The sequence below is a fragment of the Harmonia axyridis genome, chromosome 6 (genome assembly GCF_914767665.1).
Source record: "Harmonia axyridis chromosome 6, icHarAxyr1.1, whole genome shotgun sequence".
In the NCBI taxonomy this organism is placed as follows: domain Eukaryota; kingdom Metazoa; phylum Arthropoda; class Insecta; order Coleoptera; family Coccinellidae; genus Harmonia; species Harmonia axyridis.
Genome location: NC_059506.1, coordinates 19013917 through 19028267, shown reverse-complemented (window position 1 = coordinate 19028267; position 14351 = coordinate 19013917). Strand labels below are relative to the sequence as shown.

At 33.3% G+C, this 14351-nt stretch overlaps 1 protein-coding gene across 5 annotated transcripts in view; it reads left to right on the top strand.

Moving 5' to 3' along the window:
• The window catches only part of LOC123682360 (myosin heavy chain, non-muscle), a 63489-nt gene that overhangs the window by 35410 nt on the left and 13728 nt on the right, over positions 1–14351 (top strand). For 4 of the 5 annotated variants that reach the window (XM_045620934.1, XM_045620933.1, XM_045620937.1 and 1 more), the window contains exons 2-4: positions 3729–3885; positions 7410–7534; positions 8515–8526. In XM_045620934.1, the coding sequence (XP_045476890.1) occupies positions 3729–3885; positions 7410–7534; positions 8515–8526 (294 nt within the window). The remainder of the gene's footprint in view (positions 1–3728; positions 3886–7409; positions 7535–8514; positions 8527–14351) is intronic. The other variant, XM_045620935.1, reaches the window with a different exon arrangement.

Here is a 14351-nt window from a genome sequence, read left to right as displayed (position 1 = left end):
AGCTAACTAGAAAATTTTTTCCGAGATCATTTATATTTTTCGAAACTATTTTTATAACATAAATCCAGATTCGAATTATGTAGAAATTAGTAAAAAGCATAAAAATAATCAAATTGATGGAAGGACACTGTTCTTGTTATAGAAAGCTCAATTTTTCTGTGCTCATCAATAGTTGAAACCATAGAAATATTTTCTGTTATTTATTTCAATACAAACCATACCATGTTATATATTTTTGAAATCAGAAAAAATTAAGCTTTCAGAAAATGGCACAGAAATCTAGTGTTCCCATTTGAAAAAATATAACTTTGGGTCATAGCGTCGTAATTAAAAACCCTTCTGAAAATACGAGCACGCCACTGGATTCTACGTAAAAAAGTGCCTGTATAATGTTTTAATTTCAGAGCTCTATCATCAGTATTAGCGGAGATATAAATGTTTTTCGATATCGCCATTTTTCCAATTTTCGCTTATAACTCGAAAACAAAAGAAGGTGGCCAAAAATTAAACCTCCCTTGTTAGTTTCTCAGAAAAAGAGACCGAGAATAGGGTATCAGATTTTGTCTATCTTCCTGGTTTAAAAGTTCTAGTGCTAAAACATCGAAATTTGCCCACCCTGTACTTTTCTTCGATTTGACGCATCAAATATTGCGTGAACAATCGTATTCAATCCTTTTTCAAGTAATTCGAGAAGTTGAAACGCTTTCTTCTGCATCAAGCGACGACCTACGATCATGACCAAGTAAACAAGCAACACCGTTGTATTAAGTAGTCACCAATCTTCTTGGAGGTCACCGCACTGGCAAGGTCACCTGAAGATGGCAAGATGATCGTCGTGCCTGCTGCCGTTGTTTCACCTACACTACGAGGTGGCTTTCAATAATGGCAGTTTGGGCAGTTTCCGTTGATATTGTCTTGATTTCCAGTTTTCGCCGAAATCTCAGCGGTGTCTGAAACACTGGAAAACTGATCTCCTCTTAATTTTTTTTTCGATATTCTCCAGAATTTTTATAATTCTGATGAAATTTCACCAAATATCATTCTTTTCAACAAGGGCGTAGAAATAGGGGGTACTGGGGATAATTAATCCCCCCACCCCCCCAAGATTTTCGAAATATCAAATTTCAGAAATCTCGCAAAGACGAAGAACGAAAATTTCTCCATAAAATGAACCATTAATAATCATTTTACTTTCCTTTGAATTCGACACGTCAGTAAAAAATCGGACCCTTTTACGGTTTATGAGTTTATTATCGCTTTCAAGATGAGTACTTTCATTGCACTACGAGCTCGTCTTTTCTGAGGTTTATTATTTTCCTTTATCTATCCGCTTTCTCGGCATCGCCCTTTATTTGCCATCTGCGATTTTTGCATTCGTCATCGGTATACTCTTACCTGTTGTGCTCAGTTTTTTGTATTATTCTCGTCACAAAATTTCAATACAATAGTTATCAAAGAAGTGAACTAAGTAATTCGCATCGAACAATTGTCTGGGCTTCGTTACACAATTTATTGTGTTTCATTCAAATTGCAATTTATTTGTGAAAACATTAGTTTTGAATTGACTATATCTACAGGGTGTTCCTAAGTTGGAGATACAAATGAAAATGAAAGAGTTCTCGGATCATTCCAAGAAAAGAAGTCACGAGTCCGCAAACACTTTGTTTTTGAGATGCAGGTGTTAAAGTTCAAGTTTTTTTGCAATAGTACCTTCCCTCCACAAGATATTTTACTTGAATTGGCATAGATATTCCAATTTTAAGTTTTTATCATGTGATATCCTTATTTTGAATGCAAATCTACAGGGTTAATTTTTTCTGGAAAGGTGCTCGCTTCTTTCCTCCAGAATTATTTTTTTGTGAACCACTAGTTCACGAAATTTATAATCAATTGAAATTGTTTCGAGTAATTTGGTTCAAATTATTATTAAACTTCTTTTTCTCACATTATAGATATGAGTTAACAATGTTATCAACAATTTTTTTTTCGATTACACCCCCAAGAAAAAAGAGATCTACGCCCTTGCTTTTCAAAGAAAATCAACTCTTGAATTTCATTCTTATTGTTCCATATTTGTGATCATTCGACATGAAAATCTTCTACATCTAGATCCTTCCCAGATCAAAAGATTTGATTCGAGTGAGGAAGGTTTTCTGTGTGAAAAGGAGGTGTTTTGCTATTCCTCCAACTGTTTTGGGCGATCGTTCTATTGAGGTCTTGTTTGATCGTTCCGACTTGTCAGCGAAAGTTTATTACGTTTATCTGTTAGTTATTTGTAAATTAATAAACGAGTGACACCATACATCGAAGTAGGTTCGATAAGCAAACAATACTTTTTATAATTGGGTAATTCATGGAGCATGGATTGAGTCATTTTGTAAACAAAGAACCAATTTAACGCATTTGATAGATGGCTAGTTAATGTAAATGGAACTGGGAAAAATCTTTTTAGGAATGCTAAACTACCTTTGTTAGAGATTGAAATATGTGTATACAGAATTAGTGGTCTATAATTCACCGCCTTATTCTACAATCAAAAATATAATTCAACAAATATAGCCTTCCACTATTAAAAATGATAATTTTTACAAATTGGCGCTGAAATGGGTACATTACCAATTTTGCGTAAAAAATTACACATCTTTGATTGTCTAGTAATATTTTCAAATTGTTCCACTTTAAAAAGTAATTGTTCTTTGAAGAAGTATTTGCTTACTATTTATGAACAATTGTAGAGAAAAAATATATAAATTTTGGGAAGAAGATTCTCTGGATAAATATTTTAAAAAAGTACCCAATAATTGTTCAATTTTCATGAACAATTGTAGAGAAGACAGGTATATGAATTTTGTTAACTTTTCATTTAAATGTTTAAAAAAAAATACGCAATACTTGTGCACTTGAGCCATTTAATCTAATTCTAGTTCATAATTATTAAATCATCATTGTCTTGTGTACCTACATCAATAGTTTTCAAAATTATTGAACATTCTAAAACATAATTTTTATCATAACTCGTCATAGATTCCTCATTCAATTTTGTAGTAACCAAATGCTTTATCTCATACACAGGTAGAATTCTACAATCACTCCTCAGATTGAATCGAAAAATTTTATTGAATAAATTGTTTGTTCACGATCATAAATGAATAGTCCGAAACCAGTTGGGGAATATCGAGAGTATGTGCAAAATCCTGAAGGTTTTTTAATTGCACTCCATAAAAATTACAGAAATCCAAATAATTCAACTCTTAAAAGAGAAGGCTCATTAAAGAATATTTGATCATTTTGGAAAATTGAAGTATTCCTCTTATTTTCAGGTATATTTTTGATTAAAAAAAAATTATTTGTGAAATTCAAATATTTGGTTAAATGTAACTCTGTTTGTCTTATATGAGCTCATGTCCACAGTTAAAAGGATATATCTTATTTTAGGAAAACTTTAGTGCGCAGGTTTTCAGGGGTGGAATAGCTTTATTATGAACTGTTAAATGGCTATATACTTTCATCTAGGCCGAATCGCAAAAAATGGTAAAGGTAGAAAGTTTTCTTTCTGAAGTCAAGAACATACCGTTGAAATATCTGCAAGTCAAAGACTCACCCTGTATAGATTTATACACATAAAATCTCAACCCGATCAAATCTCTCATAGCTCAAGTATGATATTATTGAAATCACCTAGTACAATCGATTGAATATTATCTATATATTTCCTTTCTTTGTTGCAGACATATTCTGGTCTTTTCTGCGTCGTCGTCAACCCGTACAAAAAATTGCCAATTTACACAGAAAAGATAATGGAGAGATACAAAGGAATCAAACGCCATGAAGTGCCACCACATGTCTTTGCCATAACTGATACAGCGTACAGATCGATGCTGCAAGGTTGGTACCTTTGACAGCGTAGTGCAACTTTAGCATATGGATAGGCTTTCAGAAATATGTCAGTTTCCTATTGTTTTTCATGTGATTTACAGCCATGTCTTCAAAAAGAAGGGAGATCAGCAAAATTTACATGCTTTTGATGATATTCTTATGATGAAACCGTAATGATGTATAAACAATAAGTATGTATGTATACTGAGCGATAAAATAAACACCTGATAATGATAACACGTCCGCGTCAAGGGTTGTTACGCTAATCCCGGAGGTATGTGTTATTATGATTGGAAAATAATATCTTCAAAAATTAATTTCTCGAAAGCACATAGTCATTGAATTGGAAATATACTGACAAAGAAACGGCAATACCCAGAAGGAGCTGTTTAAATTTTATTTTTTTTTTATATAAAACATAGATAGTATAGCAAGGAGTGAATGATTGAAATTTGGAGAAAAAACGAAGGGTGTTCAATTTTTTTTAATAAATTTGTTAATAATTCTGCACTATTCACGTCCATGTTTACATTATTTCTGTCCAAATTCCTGTGATAAATTGCTCAATTTGTTAATAATGTGTTTGTTCAACGCGATTATCTATACATTCCCCAACATGTCTCGGCATGGAGAGATACTATCCCATGCTATCTATATTTCATGTCTCAGAGCCGCCAAAGTCCGTGGGGTTTGGGGTGAATTTCCAAGTCTTCTACCCATGATGTCTCAAACATGCTCTATAGGCGAAAGATCGGGGGATCTGGGCGGCCAAGGCAAAATATTCACATGGGTCGCTTCGAAAAAGTTTTAACTAACTCTGGCAACATTTTAAAATACGACCTGATGCCATTCCACATTCCAATGTTGACGTTCTCTGCACCACTGTAATCGTTGCCGGCGATGCTCAACCGTCAGAGGGTAACACAAGATGGGGTCGATAATGATGCAGTCCAAAAGAACTTATCGGGCTGAAAACCGTTCGGACAGTTACAGGATGGCCTTGTTCTCCTAACCTCTCCAAGCCAAAGATCGAATTGTCGCAAATCGGTCTCTAATGGCCATAAGTCTAAGTCGATCTTGAACTTCATTTGTGCCCGTTCGGCGTTCGGTGTCTACTCTTCTTCGATTTTGGGCATTATCAAACCACGCTTGACAACATATCATAACAATAGTTGGATTTATGTTCGTACGGTTAGCGATTTCTCGAAATGATAACCTCGTCTCCCGTAGACCAATAATTCACTTAGCTGGCGATAAATTCCGCGTACACGTGCTGTAGGCATTTTAACAATAACTAAACATCGACTTTGAATCTCCTCGATCAGCTGGTTTGTTGTAAAATATAAAAAACGACTACAACATTTAAGTAACAAAAATTGTTCACATGAAAAAACCTTCACGATTTTTTTCTTCAAATTCAATCATTTACTCCTTGCAATACTATCTCTGTTTTACCAAAAATTAAATTAAATTTAAACAGCTCCTTCTGGGCAGTTTCTTTGTCAGTTAGTATATGTATTGATACGATGCTATTGACAATTTATTTTACCGTATCCTAGCATTTATAATTTCGGAATTCTTGACTATATATTCCTGTTAGGACCATGACCATGATGCACTTACCTACAAAGATCTGAGGGGTTAGATTAGGAAGTTTGCAGCAATAGTAGTAATTTCAAGATTTGTGTGAAATTTGATGTTCATAGAGTTTTCCATAGAATATAGGGAAAAAATTCAATATATCAGCATCGAAGTAAGTTTAAATTCAATTTGTATATGTCAAATATTTAGTAACTCGAATGTGCAAACCACAGATTATCTGTAATCTGTGCGAGCCCAATATCAGGAAGATCGTATCATCAGAACCTCTTATAAATGAACTAACCGACAACAATGATATGATCATAAATCACATTTCATATTATCCTATATACAGTTATGTGGTCACATGTGGGCTCATTAATGAAAGACCGTCGAAAACTCCTGACTTCATGGCAGTGTCAGTGCTTTCCTCTATTTGTTTTATTATTTTAGAATCCAAAAATGAAAAAAAAAATGGAATAAAATGTCACTCAATAGTTTATTACTTCCAAATTTCATCAAATTCAGAAATTTTTCAATAAAAAGCAACTTATGGAATGAAAGAATAAATATTCAACTCATTCTGCAGTTTGTTTTTTGAATAGACTGAATAGGTCATTAACCAGTCAGGATAATAAGATAAAATTTCAGTGTGTTATCCGGAATACCACGAAAATCTGAAATATTTTCCAGTTTTTGTAACTTCCGGTCATACCGGAAGTAGCTATCAACTTGGTTTTTGCTAAGATGTCTACAATATTGTTGTGTTCACTGATTAGATTTTGTTTAAGATAATTCTGGCTACTCGGTTCAACATGGGTCCCTTTTCTCTTTTCTTCCTTGCTTCCGCCGTTTTTTTTTTGAAATTCGAGGCTTTATTGTGAAAAACTGGTTATACATTTATGATTCAAAGTATTGTCCATCGCTGACCACTACTTTCTCCCATCTTTCGGGCAGCGTACGAATCCCGCCTTGAAAAAACTGGTCAAGTGCTGGTCAGGCGGCCGTGTGCCATTGATCGAAACAAATGATAGTCCGAGGAAGAAAATAGCGGGTGGGGTAGGACTTCCCATTTCAACGTTTCCAAGTATGCCTTTACCACTTTCGCAACATGGAGTCGAGCATTGTCATGTAAAATCACTTTACCTTATCTCTCGTTGTATTGCGGCCGTTTGTCTTTCAATGCTTGGCTCAAACGCATTCATTGCGTTCGATAACGATCGCCTGTGATTGTCGGTTTTAACCACTCATAATACACTACACCGAGCTGGTCCCACCAAATATTGAGCTTGACCTTGGAACCGCGAATGTTCGGTTTGGTCGTCGACGTAGAAACATGGCCGGGATACCCCATGCTTTTATGCGCTTGGGATTATCATGATTATGAAGCTTTTGATTCCAATACTTTTTAGTGAAAAATATTGTCGTACAAAATTTCTTGTAAATAACTCTGATAGTTTGCGAGAAAAGCTTAGCACGGTGAACAGATTTTTTTTTCATTCGATTTTTTGATACTACACCTCACCTTACAAAACAAAAACTTAAAATTTCAGGGAATGTTCAATGTTTTCTATAATTTCTATCTCAACTCCCCATAGGCCTCCGTGAAACCTCTCAGAAGCTCGGAACTTGTACGGATTAAGAGAACAGGGTTGTGTTCTGTGTAGGCTTTGTTACTGTGTCCCATCGCCACTTCACTTGAAAAAATAACCAGAAAATTTCGTTCCTGATCTGGGCCTTAGACTTCCGTCCCTTGGCTTGGGTATACAGGGTCCTCCACTGACTTGAAAATATATACCTTGGCCTATCCCAAAGGTATATTACTGTAATAATATTCAGAAATAATTGTAGAATAGGGATAAGCATATATGGGTGTGTTCATATTTTTGTTTGTTAATCAGTCTATTTACCTTTGTTAATACCTCATATTAATATCCAATTTTTTTTTTCAGAACGTGAAGATCAATCAATTTTATGTACAGGAGAATCAGGTGCTGGTAAAACTGAAAATACAAAAAAAGTTATACAGTACCTTGCGTACGTAGCTGCCTCAAAATCTCCAAAAGGCGGTGGTGCGGTAAGTAACTTATTAACTTATATGTACGTGCATTAAAAAATTTGAGGATATTTATGTATAAGTACATTCTCTTATTCAACTTGATCTTAACACTAAGAAAAGTAAAATTTGGACAAATACCAATAAGGATAAGATTTTCTACATGATTCTTAACTGATTTTTATTGTATTGTTCGATAGAGACTGTACTCATATTACATAAAACAATTTAATATATTTAAAAAAGGATTCAAATTTCATATTCCGCATCTACCCCTGGAATATCACAGGATAGAGCCAAACAACCTTTTTCAAGCATTTATAATATCCTTCCGGTTTTAATGATTTAGTTATTATTTTTTGTCGTAATTGACAATTGCAAATTAGACTTTCGATTTGCATCAATGAGTTCCAGATTTTGAATATAATGAATGTCTTTTGTTCATAGTGTAAATCATTATTTAAGAAAAAATTCAAGGAGTGGGAAACAAGGATAAAATGTACTCAATACTGAAAAAATTGCAGAAATAAAATTGAGCACAATTCATCTAATAATTTTTTTTTGCTTGTAATCAAAAAATTTGAAATATCCTCCAATATAACTTGTATAATGTTTTCAAATCGTATTCCATAAACTAAATATCCAATAATAATATTATAACGAATATTTATCATGTCATAATTTCTGAGTTGGATATATGTAGTAGGGATGCATGAATATTTATTTATGAAAGTCCTTTTTTATTATTTTATTAATTTATTTATTATTTGTATTATGTAGTTTACACCTACGTAATAAAACGAAAAACCCATATTTACTTTCAATTTCAAACAATTTAGTTAAAATTTCTGCTCTTGAATTTTTTCTAGTTTTCTTATCTATCTAGGGGGCTGTTTGTAGTGTTTTGAACCTATTTGCACAATATTTTCTTTTGAATACACAATTTCCTAATTCTTAAATTGTTTCTTTGCATGTCTTCTGTGGTGGCTTAATCAATGCAGAAAGATATCATCGTAAGTAAAATTTTATTGGTTTAACATTTTTCTTTATTTAGTGTTCTTAAATGATGAAACTTCTATGCAAGAATTCAAATACTTCCTTCACTTCGATCTAATTATTTATGAATATGTAGTATGTATATAATTATGCAAAATCAGTAGCTTAATGGTTTTATTCTCACAGCAAATCTCCGGCCACTTTATTACTTATTTTAAATCGATTACACCTATCTATAGAATGTTTTTTTCTTTACAAAATCCCTAAATTGAATGAATAGAGAAAACAAGAGAACTTTCAATTATTTTTTTCAATAATGAATCTTTAGAATCGTTCAAGGAAAATTTCCCAGAAATATTCGCAGCTCACGTTTTGGAATATGTAGAATTCAATTATCGAATGAAAAAAGCACTGACGCTTCTGAGCGCTCGTCATTCATGTGCTACATGTGTCATTGGACACCACAGAACTATGTGTAGATATATATGGTTTCCAAGGGCGCAATTGGCTCGGATCTCCAAACTTATTCGGCATTATCCTCATTTTTTTCGATTATCTGCATGAATTTTCTATGATTATGACACCACTATAAACCCGAAATATTGCAGGAAGCTTGATATTATGAATCTATTATATAAACACGCAAAATTTCGGCTCTGTCGGATCTCTTGTTGTAGTTATTATATTAGTACCCAGTGGAAGCGTGCTGGGCCCATAACCTGTAGTTATTTGATTAGTACGAAGTTTAAAGAGTAATGAACTGAACGCAATATATTATTCTAACAAATTAATTGATATCAGAACAACTACTGTCAATGTTACATAAGGGCTTTTTGATATTCTGATTGAATTTTCTATGGTTCTGATGGCGCTATCAACACTAAATTTTGGACATCCAGATCCACTAAGTTTATATATATGAACCTACTCTGAAAATTTCAAGTTTCTAAGTCTTTCCGTTAGAGAGTTATAGTAGTTACAGACGGGCGGAAAATTCGAAAATGATAGGGGGATCTTTTCAGAGAATGTCCATTCATCGCCTTTTCTTTTTTTTTCAAACCTATAAGATCTATTTGCCTAAAATTTGGTTTGAAAATTAGTTCAGTTGAAGAACACGATTCTTGAACTCTGAAGGCAAATCGTAAAGAATCTAATTAAAAAAATTATTTCTCTGAAACTCTGTGACTTATATAATGAGAAAATATATTGCTACGATGATAGTGAATACAATATCAATTTTGGGTCAGGTTCAAATCACTCCGATACACTTCTATTATAAATTTTTATATTTATGTTCATTATATAATACAATGAATTTCTGTTTTGCGATTTTTCGACGATAAAAGTGGAAATAATAAACAATATCATAAAATTTATAGTGTTTTCGTTTATTATTTTCAATAATGAACCTTTGGAACGGATGAATGAAACCACTTATGAGATGAAAAAAGTGTTGGTCTTCGTTTTCAGAATTTCCACTCGCAAAATGGATTACAGACCATCCTGAACAACTTTGTTTTCGTGTCTGTCGCTATGTGTGTCCGCATACCTTGTAACAGCCTTGAATTCTACAAGTCTCACCCGATTTTAATGAAATTCAGTTCGGGTGTAATTTTTGTAGTATACATTTAACAAGGGATTACCACGACGTGGCTTTCCGCTTATGAGTCAAACATTAGGTACCCATTAATTTCCCCCCTGGTGCTCCCCCCCCCTCCTTGAGCTATGATGCATGTTTAAAAATTAATTTTTCAAGTAAAAAATATCTTCTGGTCAAGAATGTATCGAAATGTGTCATTCGATAATTTTTAATTGATCCAATTTCGCACCTTTTCGCAGTTTTAACTCCCAGTGGACGGGGCGCATAGAGCTATGAGGACAAAACCAAATGTAGGTTAGAATTCTTGCATTCAAGTTTCTGTTTTTTGTTGATTATTATCAACATAATGAATAACTGTTATTGAATACACAGCACTTTTTCAATTTTACATATTAAACGCTATAACTTATATAACATATTTCTTCCTCGAAAATAAGTAGAAATGAAAATAAATATCTTTCAATACTGCTTTGGAGTCTTTTTTGATCGGAAATATACAGAGTTAGAACTATTTAAAGGGACAATACGGGGATATACAGGGTTAGAGATACAGGGTGGCTTAAATTACAAATTGCGTTATTTGGGGATTAGTGTGTTGGTGTTAACAGATTCAAAATATATCTGATGGTTCTCGAGATACCTCGAAAAAACTGAAAATCTAGATTTTCTTTTTTTCTGTATAACTCATTTCTTTTTGGGGATAAATTCACGAAATAAGGTTTGCAGTCATTATCCAATATAGAGATTCTAATGGTGCCGTCAGATTTTTTCTGTTTTCCATTGTTTCAGAGAGGCGATAGTCAATTTTTTTCTTATGGACGCCATATTGGTTTTCCTTATGAGATGATGAAGAAAAAAATTACGAATTCAACAATGTATCACACTACAAAAATATCGGTTCTAGGTACGCAAATTTGAAGAGTTTTTATGTGAAATCATCACTTGACTATCATTATTATCTCTATATTGGTTAATGGCTATAAACCAAATTTTGTGAAGTTATTTCCAAAAACAAATGAGTTATACCGAAAAAAAAGCAAATCTCGATTTTCAGTTTTTTCGAGATATCTCGGGAACCAATGGAGATATTTCGGATCTGTTCACTCCAACACACTCATCCGTAAATAACGCAACTTTATTGTAATTTAAGCCACCCTGCCTTTCTAACGGTTTTCGATATCCCTGTTTCTCTGATTTTAGAATTTTTTTAACCAATTCATTAGTTTAAAATATTTACATTTTGTTCGTCGGAACTACATTGTTTCGCATAATTAGGAATTTTGCCATTATTGCCTATGATGAAATTGTGACCTAATTCCATCACAAATTACGTTTTTCGGCAACCGTCCGGGAAGTGCTCACTTTCCGGACGCTTTTTCTCTGAGAAAGTAGCATTTCCCGGCCTAGTCCGGAAAGTACGTACTTCCCGGACTAGGCCGGAAAAGAATCATAGAATCCATAGCAACCGAGATAACGGCTGACAGTTCATATGAAATTAGTTGTCAAAAATTTGCATGTTTTTTGACCGCAATCGCAATAAAATATGAAAAGCAGCAGCGATAGTGTTATTTTACATGGTTGCCGAAAAAACATTGTACGCAACACGCCCGAAAATAGTTTTTTTGGACTCACAGACTTCCAGGACTCGCTTACGCTCGTCCTGGAATTTTGTCTATTCGTCCAAAAAAACCCTATTTTCCGGACTTGTTACGTAAATTACTATTATGAAGGACTCTGTAAGGGGATTTGATATGAATAGTCATTTTAGACATGCACAAATTTCTAATTCCCGGGACCTCAATTTCTCGAATTGTTCTACTCGGATTTCGATTATTGAAATTTGAAGATTCATAGAAATGTCAGTTGTTTCTAATGTACGGTTCACATGACAAACTACAAAAGTTATAACTCTTATCTATTATAGCCACTATTTTTTTCTCCGATATATTTTTTAAATTTTCTCTGGTTCTGGTAATGCGATCTTCATAAAATTTTGTATAAGTCTTGAAACTGCTATTCCACAGTTTTGAAATTATCAGGACAACAAAATTTTCACTGGCCATATCCATAAGACCTATCACAGTCGGATTTTGCCCATTAACGAACTACAAATTATAGACTTAACCTGCTCTGAAAATTTTAAGTCAGTAAGGTTTTTCAGTTCGAGAGTTAACGTGTCTACCACAGTGGCTGGTACCACAGAATGGTCATAATAGAATTAAATAAAAAATTATCTGTGTTAAGACGGATAACCTTAGTCAATATAGAGACTTGAACCAACCGCGTGTAAAATAATAGTCTTAGTCAAATAGGAATAACTAAAAGTGATAAGACAAAATGCAATACAGTGCAGTCGTCTTATTACTGAAATACTCTGAGTAGATCAACGAAAGAATAACACAACTGACAGGATCAGTCAGGAAAAAGGCATAGTGTAATAATGGATTAAATTGATTTAAAAGTATAAATAGACTTAACAGTGACTACTCAATGAATAGTTTTTAAAGTAATTTTCAGACTTCTTTAGATCACATTCAGCATGCTATGTATTTGTAAATTGTTTGTACATTTGAATTGATGAATAACCTACATTGCCCTTATCCGTTGAGCTGAAAGTCGAATTTCCACAGATAGGAGACTCAAAAATCGCATGATATCGCCTGATAAACCGCCAATAAATCCAATAAGACTTTCATTGCAGGTAATTAAATTTGGATAACGATCTCGATTCGAAGGTTGAAGCATTGCGAGTCGATGATATCATTATTTATTCGTTTATGTACAACTACTGTGTAACCTCTGCTTCTCCTAGCTAAGCAATTCAAATTATAAATTAATAAACTCAATTGATTAGGATCTCTTTCGTTGTCAGCAATATTAGTTGTTTTTGTTTAACATGTACCCTTTCAACAATCTTTGCCCAATTGTTATTTGTTATTCATTGTTAGTTCATTGTATTACATTCTCAGATCAGGGGCAAACTAATTTTCACTTAGCATTTTGTCAAATTTTCAGAGTTATTAGTAACGCTCTTTCACAATATATGAACTACTTTTCTGTAACTTTTAATTTCGCACTTTTCAATTTTGAATGTTTTTTCGTACAAGGTATTATATTTGAAGAGAGTAAAGTTGCAAAGTAGTTTGGACCAAACGATTTTTTGCTTTGATCTTCATCACTTTAACTAGAATGTACCCCCTCGACTTGATTGAATATTTTTAAATAAAAAAAATAAATTTTTTTTTTTCGAATACCTTTATTCAACATTTCTTCATGCTTGATAGAAATAAGAAGAGCGGGTCAAATTCCTGCTACTTCATTGTTAATCCAACAATTATTGAACAAAAGCTAAAACGACGAAAGACACGTAGGGAACAAGCAAGACAAGATTTTAACAAATCATAACAGGACTGTGAGCTATTACCCGAAAATTCTATGAGAACTGATCCGACCTAGTTGAAATTTTACGTGCATATAAAAGACAACAATTTGCAGCGTCTTGTAAAATTTCACGCTGATTGCGTCATCAGAATCAGAAAAAATTTAAAAAGAAAAAATATATACCTAAAAATCTATACGGTTATGTAGTCACCAAAATCGCAATTGGCGCATGAATAAACAAACGCTCAAAAGCTCCTGCCTTCATGTCAGTATTTTTTCATTGAAAAAAATTGTGCATATGCATGGCAGTGGGTAAGAGAGGTAAATTCCCATGAGAAAGTATGAAGCCACCATAGTTCTGGCTAACTGACAGTCGCAAAAGCCAAAAACTCATACAAACAAAAAAAAAACACAACAATAATACAAACGCATTTTAAGATGTCGCGCATGAGTATTGACTTAAATTAATTGGAATTGTACCTTTACCTTGATTTATAATTTTGACGTTGCTATTGTCGTTCGCAAGTTAACCAACAGATGGGTATTCTGTGCTACGAACAATCACAACGTCAGATGTAACATCAACTGTCAACGGCAACGCAAGTTCAATTCTCAAAAAACCATGTGAATTTCACTTTTACAAGTGTACAAATTGTAGATATTATTATACTATTTTATGAATATAATACTCTAATCATTCGTACCTCATTGTTTAGGGTGTTCCTAAATTAGAGGAACAAACGAAAATGATTCCTCGGATAATTTGAAGAAAAAATTCTATAAATATAGGTCCTCCAACGCTTTGTTTTCGAGATACAGGGTGTTAAATATGATTATTTTAAGTTTTTTGTCATAGCATCA